At 32.2% G+C, this 23560-nt stretch overlaps 1 protein-coding gene across 3 annotated transcripts in view; it reads left to right on the forward strand.

The window, feature by feature from the left end:
* Positions 1-3809: 3809 nt before the first annotated feature.
* The window catches only part of LOC149420023 (uncharacterized), a 167784-nt gene continuing 148033 nt past the window's right edge, over positions 3810-23560 (forward strand). The window contains exons 1-3 of one of the 3 annotated variants that reach the window (XM_089637140.1): positions 3810-4206; positions 4282-4578; positions 4642-4866. In XM_089637140.1, coding sequence (XP_089493266.1) covers positions 3810-4206; positions 4282-4578; positions 4642-4866 — 919 coding nt within the window. Of the gene's footprint in view, positions 4871-23560 lie in introns of all 3 variants that reach the window. The other 2 variants (XM_089637138.1, XM_089637139.1) reach the window with 2 other exon arrangements.

Below are 23560 nucleotides of genomic sequence, written 5' to 3' on the forward strand. Positions count from 1 at the left end.
TTATCAAATAAAATTTACTTGCGAACGCCATGATTTGAACCCGCAACTTTCGCATTGCTAGTCAAGAGCCTTACCCCTCGACCACGGACACCATCAACTACTAGTCAACCTTAATGGCAGAATTGACATGGCTGTGAAAATATACATTTACTTGACGGGTAGCGTTACTCGTCGGTGATGAAACAATATTATACGCTACTCGACTAAATGCTCATATCTATAATTTACTCAGAGGTAGTGTAATAACTCCTTAGAATTTTTTCTAACTAAAAGTTTCAGGTTTTTATAGTGGCAGTTTAAGCGCTGCATCAGGTGACCTTTTCAAAGGTGAGGTTTCCTTTGATCTTGAGCACAACCTTTAATTTATTCACTCGAAACAAATTTGCTAGATAGATCGAGAAGAAACAGTTAAATCCAAAAAAACTTGGGCCTTGAGCGAAAATGCGATTGCCAAACATTACACGAAGAAAGGTTAAAAAAAGAAAGATTTACGTTAGACTGTATTTTTTTACAATCGCAGCTGGGGTAAATTTTCATATAAACAACCACTCAGAAGGCTTAAAAACAACTGCTTTTGTAATAGTATCGAGTTGGAAGAAAATTCTTTCAGTGTGAATAGATAGTACAAGCTCGATTTTCGCTTTGTTGTTGGTTGAGGAGATAAAACACCAACAAAACAGAAAGGATTGCTTCATGAAATTTGCACAGTTTCTTCAGTATGGACATTTCAGGCCTACTAACAATTACGTGAAAGTTAGATGAAATCTATGATAAGACTTTTAGATCAATTTTTCGTAGCGCGTGAGGGATAGTAAGATATTTAAAACACTGTAGAAGTAGGTAGTAAATATACTTTTTTAATGTCTATTGGGGAGTCGCTAGGTAATATCTAATGATATTACCTATCTAGATTTATTATGATAGCCTTCCTCCAATCTGGAGATAAATGATGAAATAATATGATACATGCCGATCACCAAGTAATGCACATTTCAATATAAATAAAATTGACTGAACATAAAAATGTTAATTGATGGTACATGCCAAATACCAAGAAAAGCACAATTCAATAAAAATAATATTGAGTAAACATCAACTTGTTAATTAATGTTACATGCCGAATACCAAGAAATACACATTTCAATGCAAAGAATATTGAGTAAACACCAACTTGCTAATTAATTTTATATGCCGAATACCAAGAAATGCACACTTCAATATAAATAATATTGAGTGAACATCAACTAGCTAATTAATTTTATATACCGAATACCAAGAAATTCACATTTCAGTGAAAATAATATTAGTTTAATTTAACTAGTTAATTAACGTTGAAACTCGGATACCAAGTCATGCACATTTCAATAAAAAAAATTAAATTTCAGTTACTAAAATTTTAGTTTCTGAATACTTCACGATACATAGAAATAAGTGTTCACAGAGAAAAATGAGTGTTGTTTATTTATTTAAAATATAATAAAATTATCGGGTTTCCGGTTAAAAACGGGATTGCAGGCTGATAAACTTTTAGTAAATTCCAAACATATCGGATAACGCGTTCATGAACCTGCATTTGTCTTAAATTGGCGAAATGCGGAAATATTGTGATTTTTATGAACAAGTATTCTGAAATCGTAACATACGTTCGTATTTTACAAAAAGTTTATTAGGAAACCTATTAATCCATTGGTTAATGGCCTGCATTACAGTTTTTAACTAAATTACTAATAATTTTAAAAGATTCTAATAAATTAGCAATATTTTTTTCAGTAATATTTCTTCGTGTATATTTCAGTGAAAATAGATTTTATTTTACAGTTTCTTTCTACTTCATATAAGAAAAAAATATTTTGAGCACGTAAAGTTTAACTCGTTGAAAACGAATATTTTTTATTGAAGATACAGCCGGACCAACAATTTGCTCTACCCTTTGGATATTGTTACAATACTAAATCTTAAAACATAATTTGTAATATTAATTTAACAAACTACTAACCGGTTTTGCTTCAAATCTGAGAATATCTCACAAATAACAGGGGGGTCTTGTGGAAAGTAAACAGATATTTCAAAACATAATGAGCTTTTTGTAGTGTTTTGTAAGTGTAACTTATATACTTGATTTATCAAAATACCTACTTAAAATCTTATCTATGAATTGTAGTTTCATCTGTTCCTTTTTATAAAATGAATTTTATAACTCATCGGGAAAGCTTTGCAGCAAGAAAAAAAAGATTTTTTGAAAATTACTGCCTTTATTAGACATTTCAGACAGTAAGTAAGAACTGTGCATATTTAAAAATGTTAGGTTAGGTTGGGTTACCTTTTTTGCGGGTATTAAGAGAAATACCCAAACATATTTTGTAAATGCTGATTAACAAATTTATCATTTATTATTATTATTTATTATTTTGTATCTTTTTCACAATGTCATTTAATGTAATGAAATATTTTATGTATCAAAAAATATGTAAACATTAATTCATGTACCAAATACGTCTGTCTCGACACAGGTTTATCCTAGTGAGACAGACTTCGAAAAAAAAACCTGTAAAAAAACTTTATATTGATAATAAAAAATAAAAATAAATCTTATGGTTAAGATTAAGCTAAATTCTATCTTCGCGAAAGATTCCTAGGGGCATTTTTCTATTACTCTGGTAGGCAGATTCATTAAAATATTGATAATCTTAAATTAACAATTCTAGAGCCCACACTTTTCCATAAGACACCTTCCTCATAAGCCGATACCGAGTCTAGGTTATAGCTTTGTTTTTTATTATTATTTCCTACGATTCAAACCGGTACATAACAATACATATCTTTAATTATAATTCTGACTCTATATTTGTTGAATTGGAAACTAAACTTTAATTTTAACACGTAGGTACTTTGTTCGCTTTGATGCCAGTAAATATTAAGAGAAAATAGTTTGATGGAGAGAGGTGATAATATTTTTGAGGAGCGAGCGAAATAAACGAGTAATTGGTAATGGAGCACTCATCCAAATAATAAACTTTTATAAAGTTCACCGAACTCCCCGTGATGAAATTCCTTTGAATACGTTTGAATACTTAAAAGTTTTGTGGAATTATGTAAAAAAAATGATTACTTGTGATTGATGGTACTTTTCTTTGGTTAATTGATGATATTTTTACACATTTTTATTTGAAAGTAAATTATTCAAATGAAAAATTTCTTTCTTATTTGGTGTTCAAAGATTAAATTCAACATGAGTAATTTTAAATATATGTAATACCTGTATTTAGTAGCAATTTGCTAAGCTTATGTGCAAAGCTTTATTTTGTTATACCTACCCTTTAGATCTACCGTTTTGGACTGATATTCCCAGAAAATAACAATATACACTGCAAATTATCAGCCTCAGTGCAAGGCTGAGCGAAACGCAGGCTCAATAAGGAAGAAGCATAAAAATATATCAAAATCAAACCGTACAGTAATCTTGTTCTTACAAATTATTAAATGGGTATAATTATTATAACGATATTTTCTTAAAAGGGATTGATTTCGCAAGCAATAATATAGGTAACTACTTCTAATCGTCGGTACCATGTCGTAACATAGCATGCAAAAATATTAATGAGAATTTTTTTTTTTTCAGATGAATGCTGTCCATTGGTTCCTCGCAAATAACGTAAAAAATAAAAGTTTAATAATAGTGGTAGTGCTTATTCGAAAACATGTTAAAACTTTTAATAAGTTCACATGAGTGATTTTCCGAAAGTGGTATTAGTGAAATATTTTTCCTTCATAGTTTTTTCAGCGAGTGTATTTAGTGTAGTGGTACAATGATGTTGCATCGTAGTTCATCGTCGCGGCGCCGGAGGGCGTCTCGCAGCGCCGCGTCCTCCCCGCAGGGTCGTCTGGTGAAGGCTCCCGGAGCCCCCTCACCCAATCCCTCCCTATCTCCTTCTCGGCGGGCCAGCGTGGCCGTCACCTCAGATACTGAAAGCCTTCAAATTCCAAGAAGCCCCAGACGAAGCCCAAGGCATAGTCTTGCACCAGACCTAGACGTCAGCCCAGGCACACCAGACATGGAAGAAGACCACAGGACACTACCCATTCCTTACTTGGACAGAAGTCCTAGACACAGTCTTGCTCCGGACATACCAAGCTTCAACAAAAGCCCCAGACACAGTCTCGTTCCGGATTACAACAGAAGTCCGAGAAACTCTTTAGCCCCTGAAGGTGCTACTAGATCACACAGAAACTCCATAGTTCCAGATATTTCTGCGTTGAGTCCACGAAATAGCCTTGCTCCAGGTTTGGATAGAAGTTCTAGACAAAGCCTCATACCGGATGCAGCTTACGGATCCAGAATGAGTCTGAATCCTTTAGACTTCAACAGAAGTCCTAGAAACAGTTTGGTACCAGATACAGCAAGGAGTCCGAGAAATAGTTTGATTCCTGATACATCCAACTGGAGTCAGCACAGAAACTCACTAGTTCCAGATATAGGCAGAAGTCCAAGGCATTCTCTAACTCCAGGTCAGGCTGACATGAGTAGAAGTCCACGCGGAAGTATTGCACCAGAGAGTCCAAGATTGAGCCCACGAGGAAGTCTGGGTGATGGAGGTAGGAGTCCTAGGGGAAGTATTGGCGGTGGTATCATATCGGATATAGGGAATCGTAGTCCTCGTGGGAGTATAGGGATGATCCCCGAAGTTGGAAGAAGTCCCAGAGGAAGTATTTGTGGGGTAATTCAGGAAGGTCGTAGTCCAAGAGGGAGTATTGGTGGTGACGCGGGAGGGAGGGAAAGTGGTAGGGGAGCTAGAGGGAGCCTGACGTTAACCTTCCAGGAACCTCCGAGTGGAACAAGGAGAGCTAGTGACGATAATGGTGCTGCTGGTAAGTTTTCTATAAAATATTCTACTCTTAATTTGTTTTATTCACGGTTACCATGATACTTTACAACGGTGATAGTAATTATTCTCACTTCGAGACAAAAACAGGAAAAATTTTGCTGGCGCAAGAGACAAGCCGAGAATAAGGATTTGTCAACCAGGTTGCGACCTCTTTCAGTGTCATAAAATATATTCCACACGAGATTGCCGCTATGATCCCGATTCTTGGCTTAGAGTGGCATTTCTGTAGTATGGTAACATATAAACCATTGGCAACTAGTAATTCTTTACCCTGCGTCCATGTCCAGTATATATTTTTTTTTAAATAAGGAATACATAATTTTTCAAATTTCGATTCTTTTTCAAACTTTTTTTCTGGCAGCTAGGTACTATAATATTGATCAAATGCGACTGAGAAAATCCAAATAAACACGTCAAATTTTCATAAAAAAATAAACTGTACTAAACCACATTAAAAGTTAGGCAACTGGTAAATATAAGGCTTGCTTCAATAATAAAATAGATTCAGTTGATATTCAATGAACTCTAGAACTCGGATTTGCTTTGAACTTAAGTGAAGTCATTTTCAAAACTGGAAGTGTTTGTTAGGAGAAATCAGACAAGTAAGAATGTGGGTAGGCATTAGTTAAATAAATTCAGAAAATTATTTTTAATGCCGACAGAGGAAAAATTGAGACAGAATTGTTGAGAATTCTGTGATTTTTCACGTGTTGCGCTAGTAAAAATAATAAAAAAAACTAAAAATCTGCTAGATACATCCAAGACACCATTTAGTTTGAAAATATATTCCGATAAGAGCTTTGCAATAATACCAAATATATATTTAAAAAAAATTTAGAACGTTAGTAATAAATTCTTAAGTTATTCGACAAGAATCATCGAATTTATTTGTCCTAGATGTGACCGTATCCTTTTCTGATTTTTCTGTTTCAGATTTTCATTTAGAAATCGCTAATATTGTCTTCAATAATTCAATTAATAGAGTAAGGGCGGGTCGTTTCGGAAGATTTGAACAATTCATCAAATTTCAATGTTGATTTCCAGGTTCTGTGAAAGTCCTATTGAAGTTCTGTTATTATATCAGCATAGGGTAGTTGCTTGACAGAACTGAAATAAAAACAGAACATGAAAAAATCTTTCACAGAACCTGAAAATTAACTTTGAAATTTGAAGAATTGTTCAAATTCTCCGAAACAACCCGTCCTTAGAGTCCAAGTTCCACAGTTATTTTTTTTTAAATTTGATATCTGATTCTATTTCCATATTTGCATCGTGAGTTGTTAATTGTTTATTTTCAATCTATAAATATTAAAATGTATTATTCCTAATAATTTATTAGAATAATTGCTAATTCTATTCTATTACATATTAAAATCTATTATTTTCTATTCCAATTCTTAACATCATTTACTTCTCTAGTCTATGTCCCTATTATTGGTCATAAAGGTCTTGCCTCTCTAAAACCTCAAAATGCCACATTTGGGTCATGATTTATTTATTTCCTATTTTTCCTTGGGGACCCATAAATGAAATATGAACCCACGTAGATATGGCTTCTCGCCATCGATGGCTTAAGGTCAACAGTACCCATGAGATTACTATTAGCTATAAAGAAAGCACAGCTGATGACCCAGACTGAACGCGAAGATCAAACGTAACGTTTTTTTAGTATCGACACTTTTTGTCGGATTATCGTGAGGTTTTATGAAGATTAGATGTGTACTGATTTATAATTTACCAAAATTGCGTAAGTATTTGAATAAAGATAACGCTCAGAAAACTTTATATCGTACATATGTGAAGGTTCAGGTTAAAGTACACTGCACCATTTAAGAAAGCATTTGTAAATAAAGGTATTTATGGTAAAAATGTGATTTTTAAAAATCACTTCAATCGTAAAATTAAGACTACTTAAAGTAATGAAAACAATTTTTAGAGTGACATAAAGGTACTTTCAGTATCGACCTGGTGAAAGACCAGGTTACTTTTTTGACTTCTTAAATTTTTGCAAATTCACTTTGTGGCACCATTTTATCAATGAAATAATTAAAAACACTTTGTTTTTACCAGGATAATTTTTATTTTAAAAAAATCAACATGTTTCGAGAACGATGTTCTCTTCATCAGGACATTAAATTTACTAAAAACTAAATTATCAAATATAGAAAGACAGGCGTGGGTAGAAATGAAAGTAGTGGGGGGAGGGGGAGAGAGGTGGAAAGGGGAGATGCTAAAGAAGATCAATACAAAAAAATACAATTCACAAAATTAATTTGATTATTAATAATATTTAAATTTCTAGTGACATTTTTCTAATTTTTAATATTTCTAAAAGATCTAAGTGAAAACCACTTACGTTAGTGTGTAAAATTTTTAAACAAGTATTTATATCAAATGAATGGTTAAATTCAATTAGATGGTTAGCGAATTCCAAATAATTGTTGCTATTTAGACATCTCAAATGTTCCTTAAGCCTCGCTTAAATAAATAAATTAATACAATTCAATTGGTAAAATGTAAATGGTACTTTTTTACATTAGCTCTACGCTGGAGGCCCTGAGGAAGAAATTCACTCAGGGCCTATATCGTCTCAGTTTCGGAGATATAAATCCATCCATCCCATTGCAGTGCTAGTCAATGGGTCGAGAGAGAGAGTTAGGCTGGATAGGTCAAAAAGTTTTCTTCAATCAGTCTCTACAGGTCCGACCCGCCAAGCAGTAGGTGGGCAAATGCATCCGCCGCGAAGACCTATGAAAATCTCACTCCATGAACCCGGGCACCACTGTTCAAGGCACCAAAGGTAGCGAACCTCCGGGTGCGGTCTATGGCACAGGTGTCGGTAAGCTAAAAATGGTTTACGGGGCAGCAGTAGCCATTCCCATCTCCCTATAAATAGCTTTGGCCGTGTTTGTTGGGCCTACCTGGTTAGCCATCTTCTTTCTACCCAACTTATTACACATCTCCTCCCGTTCCCCATTCCTCAAGCTTCACAAGAAACGCCAATAATTGGGGATGCCATAGTCTTAGTAGTCTATGGCATTTTTTTTATTTGGTAAGCGCTTATGGGTACCACCGTCCCGAGGAAGATTTACTGGATAACCAATACCTCGCAAGTTGACTCAACAAAGGCTGGTTGAGGGAGATCCATCCCCCTGCACCGCAGTGGGAAGATGGATGCATTCTTCCGTCACTCCTGGATACACTGACTTCCAGATTCCTACCCACTGCTTATACGTTATATCTTTTCTTACCCAAAACTCCCTCTCCTTCCTATCATTAAAAATACTTTTAATACAGCACCCAGAAAGAATGGAGGGAATCTTGAGGGAAATTATTTTCCTCGGTACTTGGGACCAAAAGTTAATGTAAAAAATGATATTTTTTTGTGGAACGATTTGCCGGCTTCTGTGTTATATCCCTCCCACAACATCGGTCTATTCAAGATCCATGCCCACTCATTCTTCTCCTCCGATGTACCGTCCCTAAGGATGACATACACCCTGAAGGAAATTATTTTTGCAGAGCCTCCGGTACGGAGTTATTTAAAAATATATCTACTTTACAGAAAAAAAAAAATAAATGCACATATCAGGCGACTTCTGTTTATACATATTTCAGTTTACATAATAAATAATCAAACTCACAACTTTTGATCCCAAATACAGTGAATTTCCCACTATACTAAAGCGAAATCTTCACGCGTAATTCTATGATCAGAATTCCATTATCGCGGCTTACCCTTTCAGCGCCTTAGTGAAATACCATACAAAAAACTTTAATATTCGTATCTGTGACACTTATAAAAGGCAAAAGACATCTTTTACGGCCCGCGGAAGAAGTATAAGGTGACAAATAAAGGAATGCCTTACACAAAAGTACGGGTTTATAACCCCTTTAGGACACGGATTCTCAACATTTTATGATCTATGAACCCCTTTTCCAATCAGATTAAAGTTACGAGCATCGAATGCATAGAATAAAATTCAGAAGGAAATCAGCAACGTTTTAAAATTAAAAAAAGTGTATTAAAACTTAATTTCAGTTTTATGGCATGTCCATTTTGGTATCATGTTTTGATTTTACAAATTACGTTCAGTTTGGGTAAGAAATGACACAATTTAGAGAAAAACTTTTTATGACATAGTGTATATTATGTGATATGTAACTACTTCTAAATATTCACAAAAAATCTATGAAAAATTTCTGTAAAATTATATAAAAAACGACGATTTTCAAATAGGAATTGTTGAACTTACGCCTATTGTGGTGTTCAGAAACTCGTGGTTTGAGCGGGAAACTAGTGAATCTAATTAACTTTTTTTTTTACTTTCTAAAGAAATACAAAAATTCCCGGGCAACGAATATCCTGACAATGTTTTTAAAGTCACCTAATACCACTATAGGAAACTAAAAACGTTGCTTTTGTCGTAATGAAGAGCTTAGCCAGTCGAGGAATCGAACTCTCAATTCTTCAATTTTCGATCACATTTTTAAGGAGCAAAAATGGCGATTAGTAATAGTAGAATGTGACAATTCTGGACGGATATTAAAAGTATTAACAGTTTCGGTGTTTAAATCAGTAATAATGTACTATGTTTATGCTGAATCATTTCTATTCTAGAATTGAGACTTCGAAAAATTCCTTTTTCGAAGAATCAAGAAAAAAAGAATTCGAAAAATATGTCCCTAGAATAATTGGTTTTCGAAGATTTTACCTGTAATCGAAGCATAGACCCGACTCTTCAAGGATTAATTAATCCTAACCCTTATAACTAAAGATGTCGAAAATTAGGAAAAACACAAAACGCACCACAACGTGCAGTTTTTATGAACGTTTCACTTGCTTATCATATGTTCAAACGCGTCGCATTCTGGCCAAGCATTTGACAAAAAGATTCAAAACAAGTTCCGACAAGAAATTATTTTACCACTGGTTAAGAACACCTGCTTTAGGATGTTCATGTGAAAACGAGAAATTCGTTTGACTTTTTGCCTTGAGTTTTGTCATGTAAATTGAGGTGATCCATCACAGGGCGGATATTAAAATAGACGCAAGATTCTCTTCTCCCTGGGAACATTTTCATCTGAGCCGGAAATATTAACGGAGGTCAAAGTTGATCGGAATAATATGGAAAAGAGTTTCGTGTATCGGAGAAAAAAAAACATTTTTTATGCGTATCTAGTCTTTTTGACGTATCGATTGCAAATTTTTAGAATCTCTAAGTTTATATAAAAGTAATGCTGATAGATTTTTTTTACTTATACGTTTCATATTTTATACTCTCTTGCAAAGAAAGGTTACTAATATTATTTCAATTCGCCGCCGCTTTTACCAATAAAATTGGTCGCTAGATAGTTAATTTTTTGCTAAACGTACAGTTTCGGTGAATTAAGTTTCGACTTTAATAAACGCATTTTCATTCAGCGGTACATAAGTAAAGAGTTTTTTTACTAATTTCCACATTCCAGAGACTTTGGATATTTGTGTTATTCACAAAGTGTATATTTTATCAACAAGAATTGACTTTTTCTTGACCTTGACATTTCATGTAAAAATATGTTTTCAACACTTACTTGATTTGCTGACAATAAAAGTGAGTTGAAAAATTACTTAAAAAAAATATGTGAATCTTGATATAAAAGAGATTAATGCAGCACCTAAGATCTGAAAGGTTATTGCCCGGATTAACTGTTGAGTAGGAGGGCCAAGGAGTCGTGAGTCAGAAAATGTCTCTAGTGTATAGGTTCGCTAGAGACGTGTTTGTCGAGTCTCCCTGACGTGCCCGGTGCCAAATGGATTTATGCTGCTAGTTCCATGCGATACCTTTCATTGAAATACAGGTATATTCAGAGCAATTTTGTCAGTTATCCTTATCGAAGGATTACAATCTGTTCACTAGACTAAGGAAAGGACGAATTATAGAGGTCAAAGGAAGGCTTACAGGTAAGATTGTGTGCAATCTTTGAAAATGCTTTGCATTTGAAAGAGACAAGATTTTCGAATTGACTCCGAGGAAACCGACTCTCTAGATGTATCCAATTAAATCATTTTCGTGCCACTCCCCGATTATAATATTTGGTTGGAATAGAAAGAATTATTATTACCATCGGAGTATTATTATCTTAATGCCTGAACAGTTAAGAAGTGTTGTAAACGGAAGTGGTGCTATTAATGCTGTGTTATTTAAAAAAAAGAACCGTTGAAGTGTTTAAGACGCGGTAGCGGGTTTTTAATTGTAGTTATTTTTATTATTTAATGAACAGGCAGCATTTTGCCGATGCTCTCGTATCTAATTTCACGATAAATTTAACATTTAATTAAGCTTAATAATTTTTTTTTAAATAAGTTAATCTTTTTTTCTCTCAAAATAAAAAATCAATTAAGTTTTAAATTGATTTATATCTACAGAAACGATGACATGTTGCGGAAGTTTACTTCAGAAAAGAGTTTTATTACAAAACAAATATTTATTTTCCACACATTAAATTTAGTTAATAATCTAAAGTTAGGTCATCGTGTAATTTAAAAAACAATGGTTTATTATGTTCCTATACATTAAGTATAATTATTCTAAACATAAATTCATTTCTTTTAATAAGATCAACATGTATTTTACTTATTTGACTGATTTCTAGTTAAATATTACTAAACCTTAATGCTTCAGCAGGTAGTAGCTGAAATGTTGCATTAATTTAATAAAAAGCATTTAAATAACTCCAATGTTCAGTATTGATATTGATTTTGAAAGAAAAACGACTGTTATCCGTAAAAGATATATATCTTAATTTATAAAAATTGTGTGTTACTGTGATTTGAGATTTTTACGGCCAAAAGTATTATATTGATTTGTTTTTGGGGTATTATGCCGTGTTGCGCTACCTCCTTCTTTAGTCAACGTTTTGGACAGCATTGCAGTGTCCATCATCAGGGCAGATGTGTGACACACACACACAGTCACACATACACACACACATACACACACACATCTGTCAACATGGCATAATACCCCAAAAACAAATCACTATAATGTGTAACTGTGTTCGTACACAAACACAATTTTGTGAATGTGTATGGTTGGTCCCAGTTTGAAACATAGGATAGTTTTGGACTTTTTTGAATTTTTTTTCAACGATTTAATACATAAGACTGCAAATTATAACTTCTCTACCCCCCCGCCCTCAATGCGATTTTACGGTTTTTTAAAGGAAAAAAGGGTCGTAATTCTTTTCTAAGTTGTGTAAGATTTTTCTGACAAAAGACGGACGATAAAAAATGGTTCATCAAATGGCCCCACATTAAATTACATTCATTACTATAATTTAAAGCAATAATATTGTTTAGACTTGAGAATCAATCTCTATTTACCTCATTTATAACATTCAATTTTAATTCAATATTGATTACGAATTTTCAGTTAATTTATTACACTTGAATATGAGGTGAATAAAAATTAAATTAAAGTGTTTGTCGAAAATGTTTTCTATGGATCGTATTCGTACGGCAATCTGTCACACTGTGAAAGAAATATACTTCAAGGCAGTTTTAATAGAGTATAGAACGGTACCAATTGCATTTTATTTTTTATCGTACAGAACAATAATCACAATCTGCTCAAATGATCGATATCAAATGAAAGGTCAAAACAATATATACCATGGATGTGACTTGCGAATGTATTTTATGTATGTCAAATACATAAAATATCCGACCACAGCGACAACAGATAAAAGGCGGTCTACATAGAAGGCTCACTAGTACATAATGAACTCTAACTAAAACTAACTAACTATCACGCCGTTTCCCCGCAGGGGTAGGCAGAGAGGACGGACCGCCAAACAATTCAGTCTTGGCACACACTTCTGCCTCATTCAAATTCATACATCGTCTCATACATACTCTTCTAATTAAATAACCAAATTCAATTTTTTAATTTAAAAAAAGCTATCTTAACCTACTATGTCAATTCAATGAAATTTAAAACAAAAGATCGTAAAATGAGCGTGGTAATTTTAATTTATAAATTACAAATTTGTATGCCAAGGTGAATTGATAATTTATAATTTAAATTTAAGCTCAACTCTAAGATTTTTTAAATCACTTTTATTTTTAATTATATTTGCAAAGTTGATTTTTTAAATAATTATCGTTCACTCACAAATAATTGCCAGAGTTGACTCTAAAATCGTGAAAATTCGATATCTTTAATGGCCTGTATTTGATAATTTAAATCGCAAATAAATAAAACAGCACGTATATTCATACAAAATAGTTATATAAAATATACGATGAGATTAAAAAGTTATTATACAGGGTGTCCGGAAACTCGTAGTACAAGCGGGAAACTGGTGAATCTACATCACATTTGGAGTCGATTTTGTAGTATATATTTTTTTATTTGAGCTTTCGTTATCGAGTAAATCGAGTTTGAAGTTGATTTTTTTTTTTTTTTTTTTAATCAAATTCTTATAAATTATTACTGAAGATCAAAGTACCCAACTAATTAAAACTATTTGAAAGTAAAACAAATGAAGAAACTCGGATTTGAAGCAATATTTTGAAATCACCCTTCATTTAACCCGGTGTAATCATAAAATATTTCTGCTCTGCAGGCTTAAAACATCTGTTATTCAACCCTAAACACCAGAAAAAACTTTAACCCTAAAATAGCCGAAAAATATTTTTTTTTGGTTTTTTTTTTTTTGAAAATGCTCAAATCAAAAAACTTTATGTTTTTTTGGGTTCCCCATGTGGTGTAGAATCTCCAGTTTCCCGCTTGTACTACGAGTTTCCGGACACCGTGTATAATAGTTTTATACTATTCAGTTTGGTTGGGTGTTTTTTAGCTTCAAATACAAATTTTAGTTTTGTATTAAAAATGCGGCGCAGCTGTCCCTCTTAACATCTGCTGCTTGTTATTACCGTTCCAAAGTTACTGAGGGCATCATCAATCACGAGTCTAAACTTAGAACTCGTGCCGACAGTAGATCTGATTCCTAACTGTGGAAAAAGAAGTTGCTGCTCCAATCATTCATTCCATTGGTCTCCCATCTGCGGCGAAAGCTCGCCAAATTGCCAAAAGCCGGTAACAGATTCCTGGATTCACTACATATTGGAAACTATGAAATATGAAACCTGAACATCACCGATAAAGTTAAGCTCATTGAAATGAAGAGCGAAGTTGTTATCTGTTTCTACAAATCTTCGGTTATTAATATTGTTTTGGAAATGATTAACTTCGTGATGTTTACTTTGAACGTAAATAACTTGTGTCAAGGAATTGTATCAACTACCTTCTAATCATCGTTATAATTTATATATTTATTTATTTATGTCTATTCTTGAATACACATTTTACAAATGATTACGGTGGTTTATATTGTAGTACAGAGAAAAAAGTACAGAAAAAAGGTTTAGAAAATAAAGAACGTTGATATAGGTAAAACTGTGTGTGGGTGATGTTGTATGTTACGTGAACACCTCACTAGGAGAACCTGTGCTGAGTTGTTAACGTGTTTGTGATTAAGGGTGACAGATATTTGTGTGTTGTGGTAGAAAGTTATTATTATTTTATTTTTTTTACCACATTTATATGTGAGTGTATGTATTTTTGGATAATTATTGAAGAACGTGTATAATATTTAATTTAACTTATTATATTTTGGTTTGGAATTATAATCTTTTAAATAAAATTAATATTTTGATTTTTTATCCAGGCTACGATATGTTTTTTGAGAATATTAAATTTGTAGATGTGTTTGTAGTCAATAATTGTTTCAAAGTAATGGGCATACTATTAAAAAGGTGGTTGCGTAGTATTGAAAGTGTCTTTGTCCGTGTGTGGTGTGTGTTATCGGAATTTTCAGTGTTTTATTTGTTGAGGACCTGGTTTTTATTATGGCTTTTGCTTCATTTATAATATGAAGATTATTATAGATGAGGTGTAGGAGAGCAGTTTTGGTGTAAAGTTGTATTATTGACATGGCGTCTAGTGTTTTGAAGATTTTGTTTATATGTGTATTAAACATTTGTTTTGTGCGCGATATCACAAATAATTAAGTTTCTACTTACAAATAAATACATTTTCGTCCAAGAAAGTTTTCATATATTTAGTATTTATTTATATTCTATCTAGCGTAGACTATAATCATGAGATATTATAACAACATGGAAGAACTTACAAAATATTTGCCTCAGATCTTGCTTGTCAAAAAATAATTAGTTGTACGATCAGAAATTAACCTTTCGAATGAGTAAAACTTTAAACAAAAGAGATACGAATTTAAAACCTAGAATTATTAGTGAAATATATATTTTTGGTACCTACTTTCTAGCTTTGTTCTCTGAATCAGTTCCAATTTTGAATGTTTAATGTTCGTTGAACGTTAATAATTCTAAGCAATACATTACATTGCATTATTATTTCACATCACAGACAACTTTAAGTGTATGTTTGATACATGAAATGTCGTTAGTTAAGTTCCAACTAGATATAGATACAAGTAAGTAAACATTTCAGAGGAAAATGAAATAATCGATAACACTAATTAATATAATTCATTGTTCCAATTATTCAATGTGATCATTCATTAATTATTTCTATAACTAGTCAGCTATAATTAAAGGCTCATTATCCTTATTGTGTTTCTTACAATGATTAATAGCAAAATTTTATTATTAATCATAGTATAAATTTAATAATCGTCAATATGCTTACACCTGTTTATATCCACTCGAGCGATTTTTGACATACTAAGCCAAGTTTGAAAAAACGTTTTGAGCGTTCGCTTGCCACAGTGTGTCAAATTTATAAACGAAAAATATGGAATCTGGATAGATTCATCGGCTTTGTATAAATTGAATAATCTGTATAAATATGACACCAATCACCCGAGTGAATTTGTTAAAAGTAAAATTATTTCATACAAGTGTTACAAGCGAAAGAAAACTTGTGTTCTTAAGCATTTTCCTTCAAATTACAAATGTCACGTCTATGGTACGAGCTCCCACCTCAAGGACCACATTCAAGATAAAATTATGTAGGTATTTTTTAATTCCATCAGCCTAGAGCTCTTTCTACCCACTACAATTCCTTTCCTCTCCAAACGATGAGAAGAAGCCGGATATTAATTTTATTCTCAGAGTAGATCTAATCCTAGACTAGTTGAATTCAATTTCCACTATGAACGCCCACATCAAAAATGTGTTTCTACATTGTGTAATGAACAACAACACGTTTTAAATGAAATTTTAGAATAAATCTTTTTAAATAAAACATCCGAACTTCACACATAGCTTTTTAATTAATAACTAACCTTAATTATTTATTGTTTTTTTTGTGTTTAATTTCTAGTACTCCATTTACAACTAAATTCAAAGAACATATAAGATGTTATAATAATAAAAACTAGATTTAAATAACATATAAGATGTTATAATAATAAAAACTAGATTCAAAGAACATATAAGATTTTATAATCATATAAGCATTTTTTCTAAATTTTCAGAACATCTCTTAGTAAATAATCACGTCCCGCTTCACAACAAAGAACTTAAACCCTTACATATAGAAAAAAAGGCTTTAGATTAAATTTTCTTGAACAATTAGAAATTAATAAAAGAATCAATGACCCTAACATTAATTAACGAAGTAAGGAAAATTATTTATTCCCCGCTAAGTATGTTCACAAAACCTAAACAATATAACACATTTAAATAAATTAATAGCAGCCACCATCATTATTAAACTATTAAGATAACATCAATGTGGGGAAAACAGACTTCAAAATACCCCCCACAGATTATGAAATCTATTGTCACAATTATTTTATCAGTAAATCGGATTAACCGGTAATAAATCATTTTAAATTGGGAGGGGGTAAAATAGAATCATATAAATAAGTCGTCTAAACGTGGTTATAACCACAGTTTGAAAATGGCTTTGACAGCCGAAACAGCTCTAACAATAACATCAACCAAAAAAATACTTGCAAAACTTAATAATTATATTAATAACGTTAACTAGGTACAGGAAATAACCGTGCATTCTCGGCAGTATAAATAAATAAATAAATTACAAAAGTAACATGTATTGAGATCATTTTGAGAGGCAGGTTTGGGTACCGTCGCTCAGGGAACCATATATTGTATAACCGACACCTCTGTCATAGCTCATTCGCAAAGATATTAGAAGAACGAGATGTGCTATGAGCAGTTCATATTGTGTGGAATTGTTTAGCCCAGTGTCGCCGGTTTTGTTCACCAATACTACTGCACACCTTCGCTTACACTAAGGTATCCGCACTAATACATAGAACAGATTTCTGTGCGTACACGCCCCGATAGTATTCAAAGTACCCTAATTAGGTAGTACTCCGCCTACGGTCCGGCGGCTAGCATAGCATATCTCGTTCTTCTAATATCTTTGGTCATTCGTCAAGTGGTTCGATATGTTTGGTGATTTAGCAGGGGTGCCCGGGTTCATTGGGGTGAGGTGTGTTTAGGTTACATTTGCTCACCACCTGTGTGGCGTGCCAGATCGGGAGAGGCTGGTTTGGGGAGACCCTTTAACCTTTCCAACTGGTCTCTCGACCCATCGCCTTGCGCCGCAGCGGGAGGGATATATTTATACATCACACCTGAACACACTGATCCTTAGATTCCTTTACACCCCTCATATCTTTTTCCTTCCCAAAATTTCCTATCCTTTTTCTAAAAGATTTCATAGAACCTGAGGGAATTTATTTACCTCAGGGCCAGGTATGAGATCAATGCGAAAAATATCTAATTTAAGAACCAACCATTAATAAATAATTTCTGGTGAAGGTCCTCGTAAACTTAAGCTTAATTTTTACCATGAAATGTATTTAAAAATACTTAAAACGTCCCTTTTCGGGAGAATCGTGAGGAAAATTCCTCGATAAATACACGGTGATAAGGAAACCTGTGGTGTTTGTCTGGAGATATATAGGGAGCAACCTGGCTATGATCACGTACAGAAATTCATTAGAAATTCCCTACTACCTTTGGGCTGCCTGATCTATATCTATAGAGAAAATTTCTGAACATCAATTATAAGAATGCAGACGTTTACCATTAGTTTTAAATAGTAAGGTTTACAGGAAATGAAACGAAAAATGGTATTATTGTGTATTGAGTGAATGCTTTCTGATATATTTGTACAGTAAATATGCAGCAAACGGAATCGCTTATATTGACGTAGTACTAATTAAAAAATATGCAAACAGAACGCATTTTTCACGATGTACAAATATGCATTCGATAGATGATTTATTTCAGGTCACAGTGCTGCTAACCTGAGGTTAAAGATGTAAAAAAAAACCTTTAATTACCTAAAGATTTTTATCTGGAAACCCGTAAACCAGGGAAGCGACGAAAGGAATTCGAAAAGATACATCATTTTCCATTAATAATTTGGTTTCATAAAGACTAATGTTGTCCTCCGTTATTTTTTTTTACTACTCGTGACTATTTGAAAAGTTCATATTATTCTACGAAATATTATCATATTATCAATTGTTATATAAATATGTGTTATTTCACAATTTATTTATTTAACATAATACCTAATATTGCGTCTCGTTCCAGAGTGGAAGATACTCTCAGTATAGCCCTGGAGTAAGATCACCAAACGTTCCTCAAAATTTTAGTCGTATTTGGTGAACAGATCTGAATAGCCAGATACTTCCCAACCTTCCTCTTCCACATCTCCTTACGCTCCCATAACCTTCAGCCTCACAACATACGCCTATTGGGGATGCCATAGTGTCAATGGCTCCAGACGGTTTTGAGCAGTTGGGACTCTTGTGCGGTATTTACATAAAAATGAAAAAAAATATTCACGGTATTTTAAAACCAAAAAAGTTTAAAAATATGTCCATGTATTTCATTTTAAAACAATAATTTTTTTATGGCAATATTTTATGTTATCCATATATTTTCACAATTTTGCACATTATTAGATAGAGAAGGATTCATAACATTAGTTTTATATACGATATTATGCAATTTTATAAATCCCTTGAGTGCTATTTATCGCTGCTGCATTAACGGCCATGTTTAAACTTATTAATCTAGAAATAAACTGTCGTAAACTTTACCCGACTGAACTTTGATCTTAGTGACTGTTAACTTCGAATGAAAATTGTTTTATGATGGTGCGGAAATCGTTTTTATCAATTTTAGCAAAATGTCAAAGTGATCGATTCAAATCGACTGTCAATCGTAAAGTACGCGTCGCAACTCACCGACATATTGACAGAGGTCGCTTGAGGTAGAATATTTTATGAATTATGGCGCCATCTCATAGAAATTTACTTAGGTTTTCATATTACCTTCTTTCTCATAAATTTTAATCGGTGTTCATGGAACAGAAACTGACATAAAGAATTTGTTGTAACGAAGTCTCGTAATAAAATCCAAATAAATGGGATATTTCTAAACTTTTCCGAAAAGTTATAACTTGTAAAAGGTGATAGAATTAACTTTCAATTTTTTTATCTGAAATAAACATAAAATTTATTTAAAATTTAAATTCTTTTACTTTTTTTCTTCTAAACACTGAATTAAAATTACTGATGTCTAAAAAACACATATTTTACTAGACAAATGTATTATAAACATTACTGTTCACAAAGTTTCATATTTTTTTATCTAAAATTGCAGTTGGAACCTTTGGTTTCATAGAGGTGTACATTTTAATTATTCTAAGGTTAACATCAACATTTGAATGTGAACCTTGATATTTATTTTCTTTCTAAATAGCTTTACTTTTATATTTCACATTCAAATATAGAAGTGGAGCTTGTTTGAAAGAAAAAAAACAAGATTCACTTCTTATTTGAATGTGAAGCTTGATATGTTTTCTTTCTAACCCCGTTTAGTTCACATGTCAGCCAAGACAGATCCATGAACAAAAAATTTATAAAAATCCCTTCATAAGTATGTACTCCAACTAGATGCTGATTAACAAATTTATCATTTATTATTATTATTTATTATTTTGTATCTTTTTCACAATAATTAATAATCTTTTTCTTAATGTAATGAAATATTTAATGTATCAAAAAATATGTAAACATTAATTCATGTATCAAATACGTCTGTCTCGACACAGGTTTATCCTAGTGAGACAGACATCGAAAAAAAAACCTGTAAAAAAACTTTATATTGATAATAAAAAAAAAATTTCAAAAAAATAAAAATTATGACGGCAAGGGACACAACGGTCTCTTTGAAACCATATGAGTTGTTCCGAAAAGCTAGTACGATAATAGCTATGAAAATGTTAAGTCACCAATAAAAACACACAAAATCCCACTGGTGACATATTGATTGATTCAGAAAACTGTACGTTTTATGAAATATCTAAAATATAAATTTCTGGAATTTTATACCGAAAATGTTATGAAAATTTTATGATGCCACCGTTTACCATAAGCGAGTTCTTATTTTGAGAGGTAATTGATTTTAATGCTTCATGGTTAAGTTGTTTTTAGTGTTTAAAGTACGCTTGGTTAACTTAAATGAGAAAATTTTACTAAAATACGATTGGCGTGCATCTATTTTTTACAAATTAAAGGGAATTTTTGTATCGGCAATGGAGAATATTGTATATATTTGATAAAACTGATTTCTATCATTTATCAAACGAAATGCGAAACCAATAGATGCCACATAACTTTAAGATTTATTGAATAATATGAGAAGGTAGTATGGGTTTCAATGCTCGTTAATAATATTCTGTAGAGTAAAGTTATAGTCTCAATGGCCCCAGTTAGTGACATTTTTATATATGGTATTCAAATAAAACATTATATTTTATTGGCGGACAGCGATAAAATAAGAAACCATACCACTTTTAATTAACAATAAATATAAGTTATCGAAGAAAGCCAACACTTTGTGTATTGACTTATGCAATGAAAAGTTACTATATTTTTAACCACTTATTCATTTTTTTGTATTCATTACGCCATCTAGTTTTGGTATATCGTAACGTAAATACTGTTGTGAAGAAGGTTATTACACTATAACCAAAACTAGTTTACGTAATGTACACATTCTAATAGGGTGGTTAAAACAAAGTAACTTTTCATGTGAGTTTTTTTAAAGGGATTTTTTCTTAAATTACTCATGTGTGGAGTTAATTTAAAAAAATGTAATTTAAGGGGTGTCAGCACGAAATAATATATATAAAACTGCCAATATTACACTCTGACCGATTTACACACGGGGAAAATTACACACGGAGAGAATTACATCTACCTTATTTAATTACATCCATTATCTAAAGCTAAACAGATTATCATTCGTATGACAATTTAGCATGCAGCCCTCGTTGGTCAGTCGAATATGCTCAAGTATAGATTATACAAAAAAAATTGAGGCGACCATCAGATATTTGTGTTTATTAGTGCATCGGTATGTATACGCTTCATATAGCGAAGTCTTTGAGAAACTTCATTTAAAAACAGCGTCTTGATGTGCTTACTCATAGTAATTGTAATTCGCATATACCTAATGGGTAAGGGGTATTTAAAAAAAAAAACTGTTTTTCTTTTCAGGAGATCTTTTTTCTTTTCAGGAGATCTTTTTCCTATTTGGGTTCCCTTAGCACCTACTTATTTTTGTATCATCTTCAATGAACTTACTTTCGATGTTCAAGTTTTACCTGCGTATAGTCGTACAGAAAAGTTGCCATTGTTCGGTCAAAAGGTCGATGGATGAACAGTTTTTCATTTGATATAAGGTTTTTCACCCATTATACTCTATTCTGCTGAATTAGAGAAGAAACGTCGAATTTATGACAGCGAGGATTTGTGTTCATTTATTAAAAATAATGAACACTTAGTTCTTACCATTGTTTAAATAAGGTCGATGTGTTTTGTAAGCAATGCTTATTTCTCCAGAGTTTCGCTTAAAACTAGTTACTAGTTAATTCGACTACCATAATACGGACATGTGTCTAGTGTAGTAGTCGAAAACCATATAAAAAACTGTTTTACGAATATATTTTACGAATAAAAAAAAGAAAAAAAAAGGTTGAGTTACTTTTAGTTTTAAGTAAGCCCCGAAGAAGTGAGCGCTGTTTAAGGCGAAATAGGTAGACTTGACCTGAAATTTGGCATTTTTGAGGCCAGTTTCAGACGTATGGACACTTTTCTAGAAAAAAACACAAATTGATTTTGAAAGATCGTTATGTTATCTAGTAAAGTAATATGTTAAATTTTGAAAAATAATATTATTTTCATATCATAATAAAGTGTTGCCGTTGGACGTTGCGCAGATTTGTTGCATTTTCAAAGGTGAATTTGTATTATACAACAAATATTTCAAATCATATAATAATACAGTATAAACAATCAATAAATTTTCTTTCATAAGTATGTATAATAATTTTGTTTTTATTTCAAATAAAATTACTAATAAATAAATCCGAACACGGGTTTTGTGACGAAAATTCCTCAATTTGACTATTTATTTATGGTCTTACAAATTGGTATAGTTCAGATATTTTTACAAAAATAATTTACCAAGACATTATTGAAACATTAGAAATAATTTATGACCAAAAAATATATTCTTAAAGTATATAATAGTAATTAGATTCGCGGTTACATATGTAGGTAGGTACCGTAGAAAATAGTTGGAAACAAAACCTAGTTTTAATATATATACTACTTCAGTTTTAAGGAATTAACCCCCTTTTCAATGTCATACGTATCAAATCAAGTAATACTTTAAAGATAAGTATTAGAAATAAAACTTACCAGTAATACCTTTCGGACAAACGAATAAATATGTGAAACAAAAGTTTTATACTCACTTTTGGAAAACCTATGTAGAATAAATTTAAAAAAAACATATATTTAAATTTTTTTTAAATGTATTTTCATATACCTACTTATTTTATATCTACCATGTCAACGCGCTGCATTTGTATTTATTTATGCTTACGCACTCTGACACATAATTTACAAATATGTATGTAACTACTTATTAGGAAGAAAGCTACAACCGAGAATTCAACAACAATAATTGTTATTAATTTCATCGGAACCATGCTGTAGTTGTACGGCTTGCAGTAGAATGAATTCGGTATTTCTGTCTCGTTCTAAAAAAACGTCCGATCGCGAGACCGTCTTTTAACGAAATTTGAATTTTCGTCCGCTGGTTAGGACGCCTTAAGAAATATACATAATATTTAACATAAGCTATAAAATAAGAAAGCAATGATCATGTTATTGCATTTTTATTTGGTAAATTTCCATGACTGAATAATGCACCTAGGAGAAATCAACGGTACTGTCATTGACGTATAAGCTAGGGATTATATTACGCTATAGCGAATAAAGCAAATAAAATAAGATACTTTTTTTATAAAGGGCACAGATAGCGTGTACAATATGTACATTACGATTAAAAGAAGAAAATAATCAGTTTCTATATAAACATAAATGCAATTACTTTGTATCATTCAAATAAGGGGATTCGTCTCTATTTGCAATGTTCAGTAAAGTTAGTGTGTAAGAGTGCGACATCCCAGAAGAAGAGTTGCGCACGCACTAAAGAGTTTTCTTCAAGGCAAGCTGCTTATAATCGAAAGCTTTAAAAAAATGATCAAATAATCACATCTAAGAAAACGAACATTTCGAAA

The sequence above is a fragment of the Hesperophylax consimilis genome, chromosome 11 (assembly GCF_061612785.1).
Source record: "Hesperophylax consimilis isolate HC1 chromosome 11, BYU_Hcon_1.0, whole genome shotgun sequence".
Lineage (NCBI taxonomy): Eukaryota > Metazoa > Arthropoda > Insecta > Trichoptera > Limnephilidae > Hesperophylax > Hesperophylax consimilis.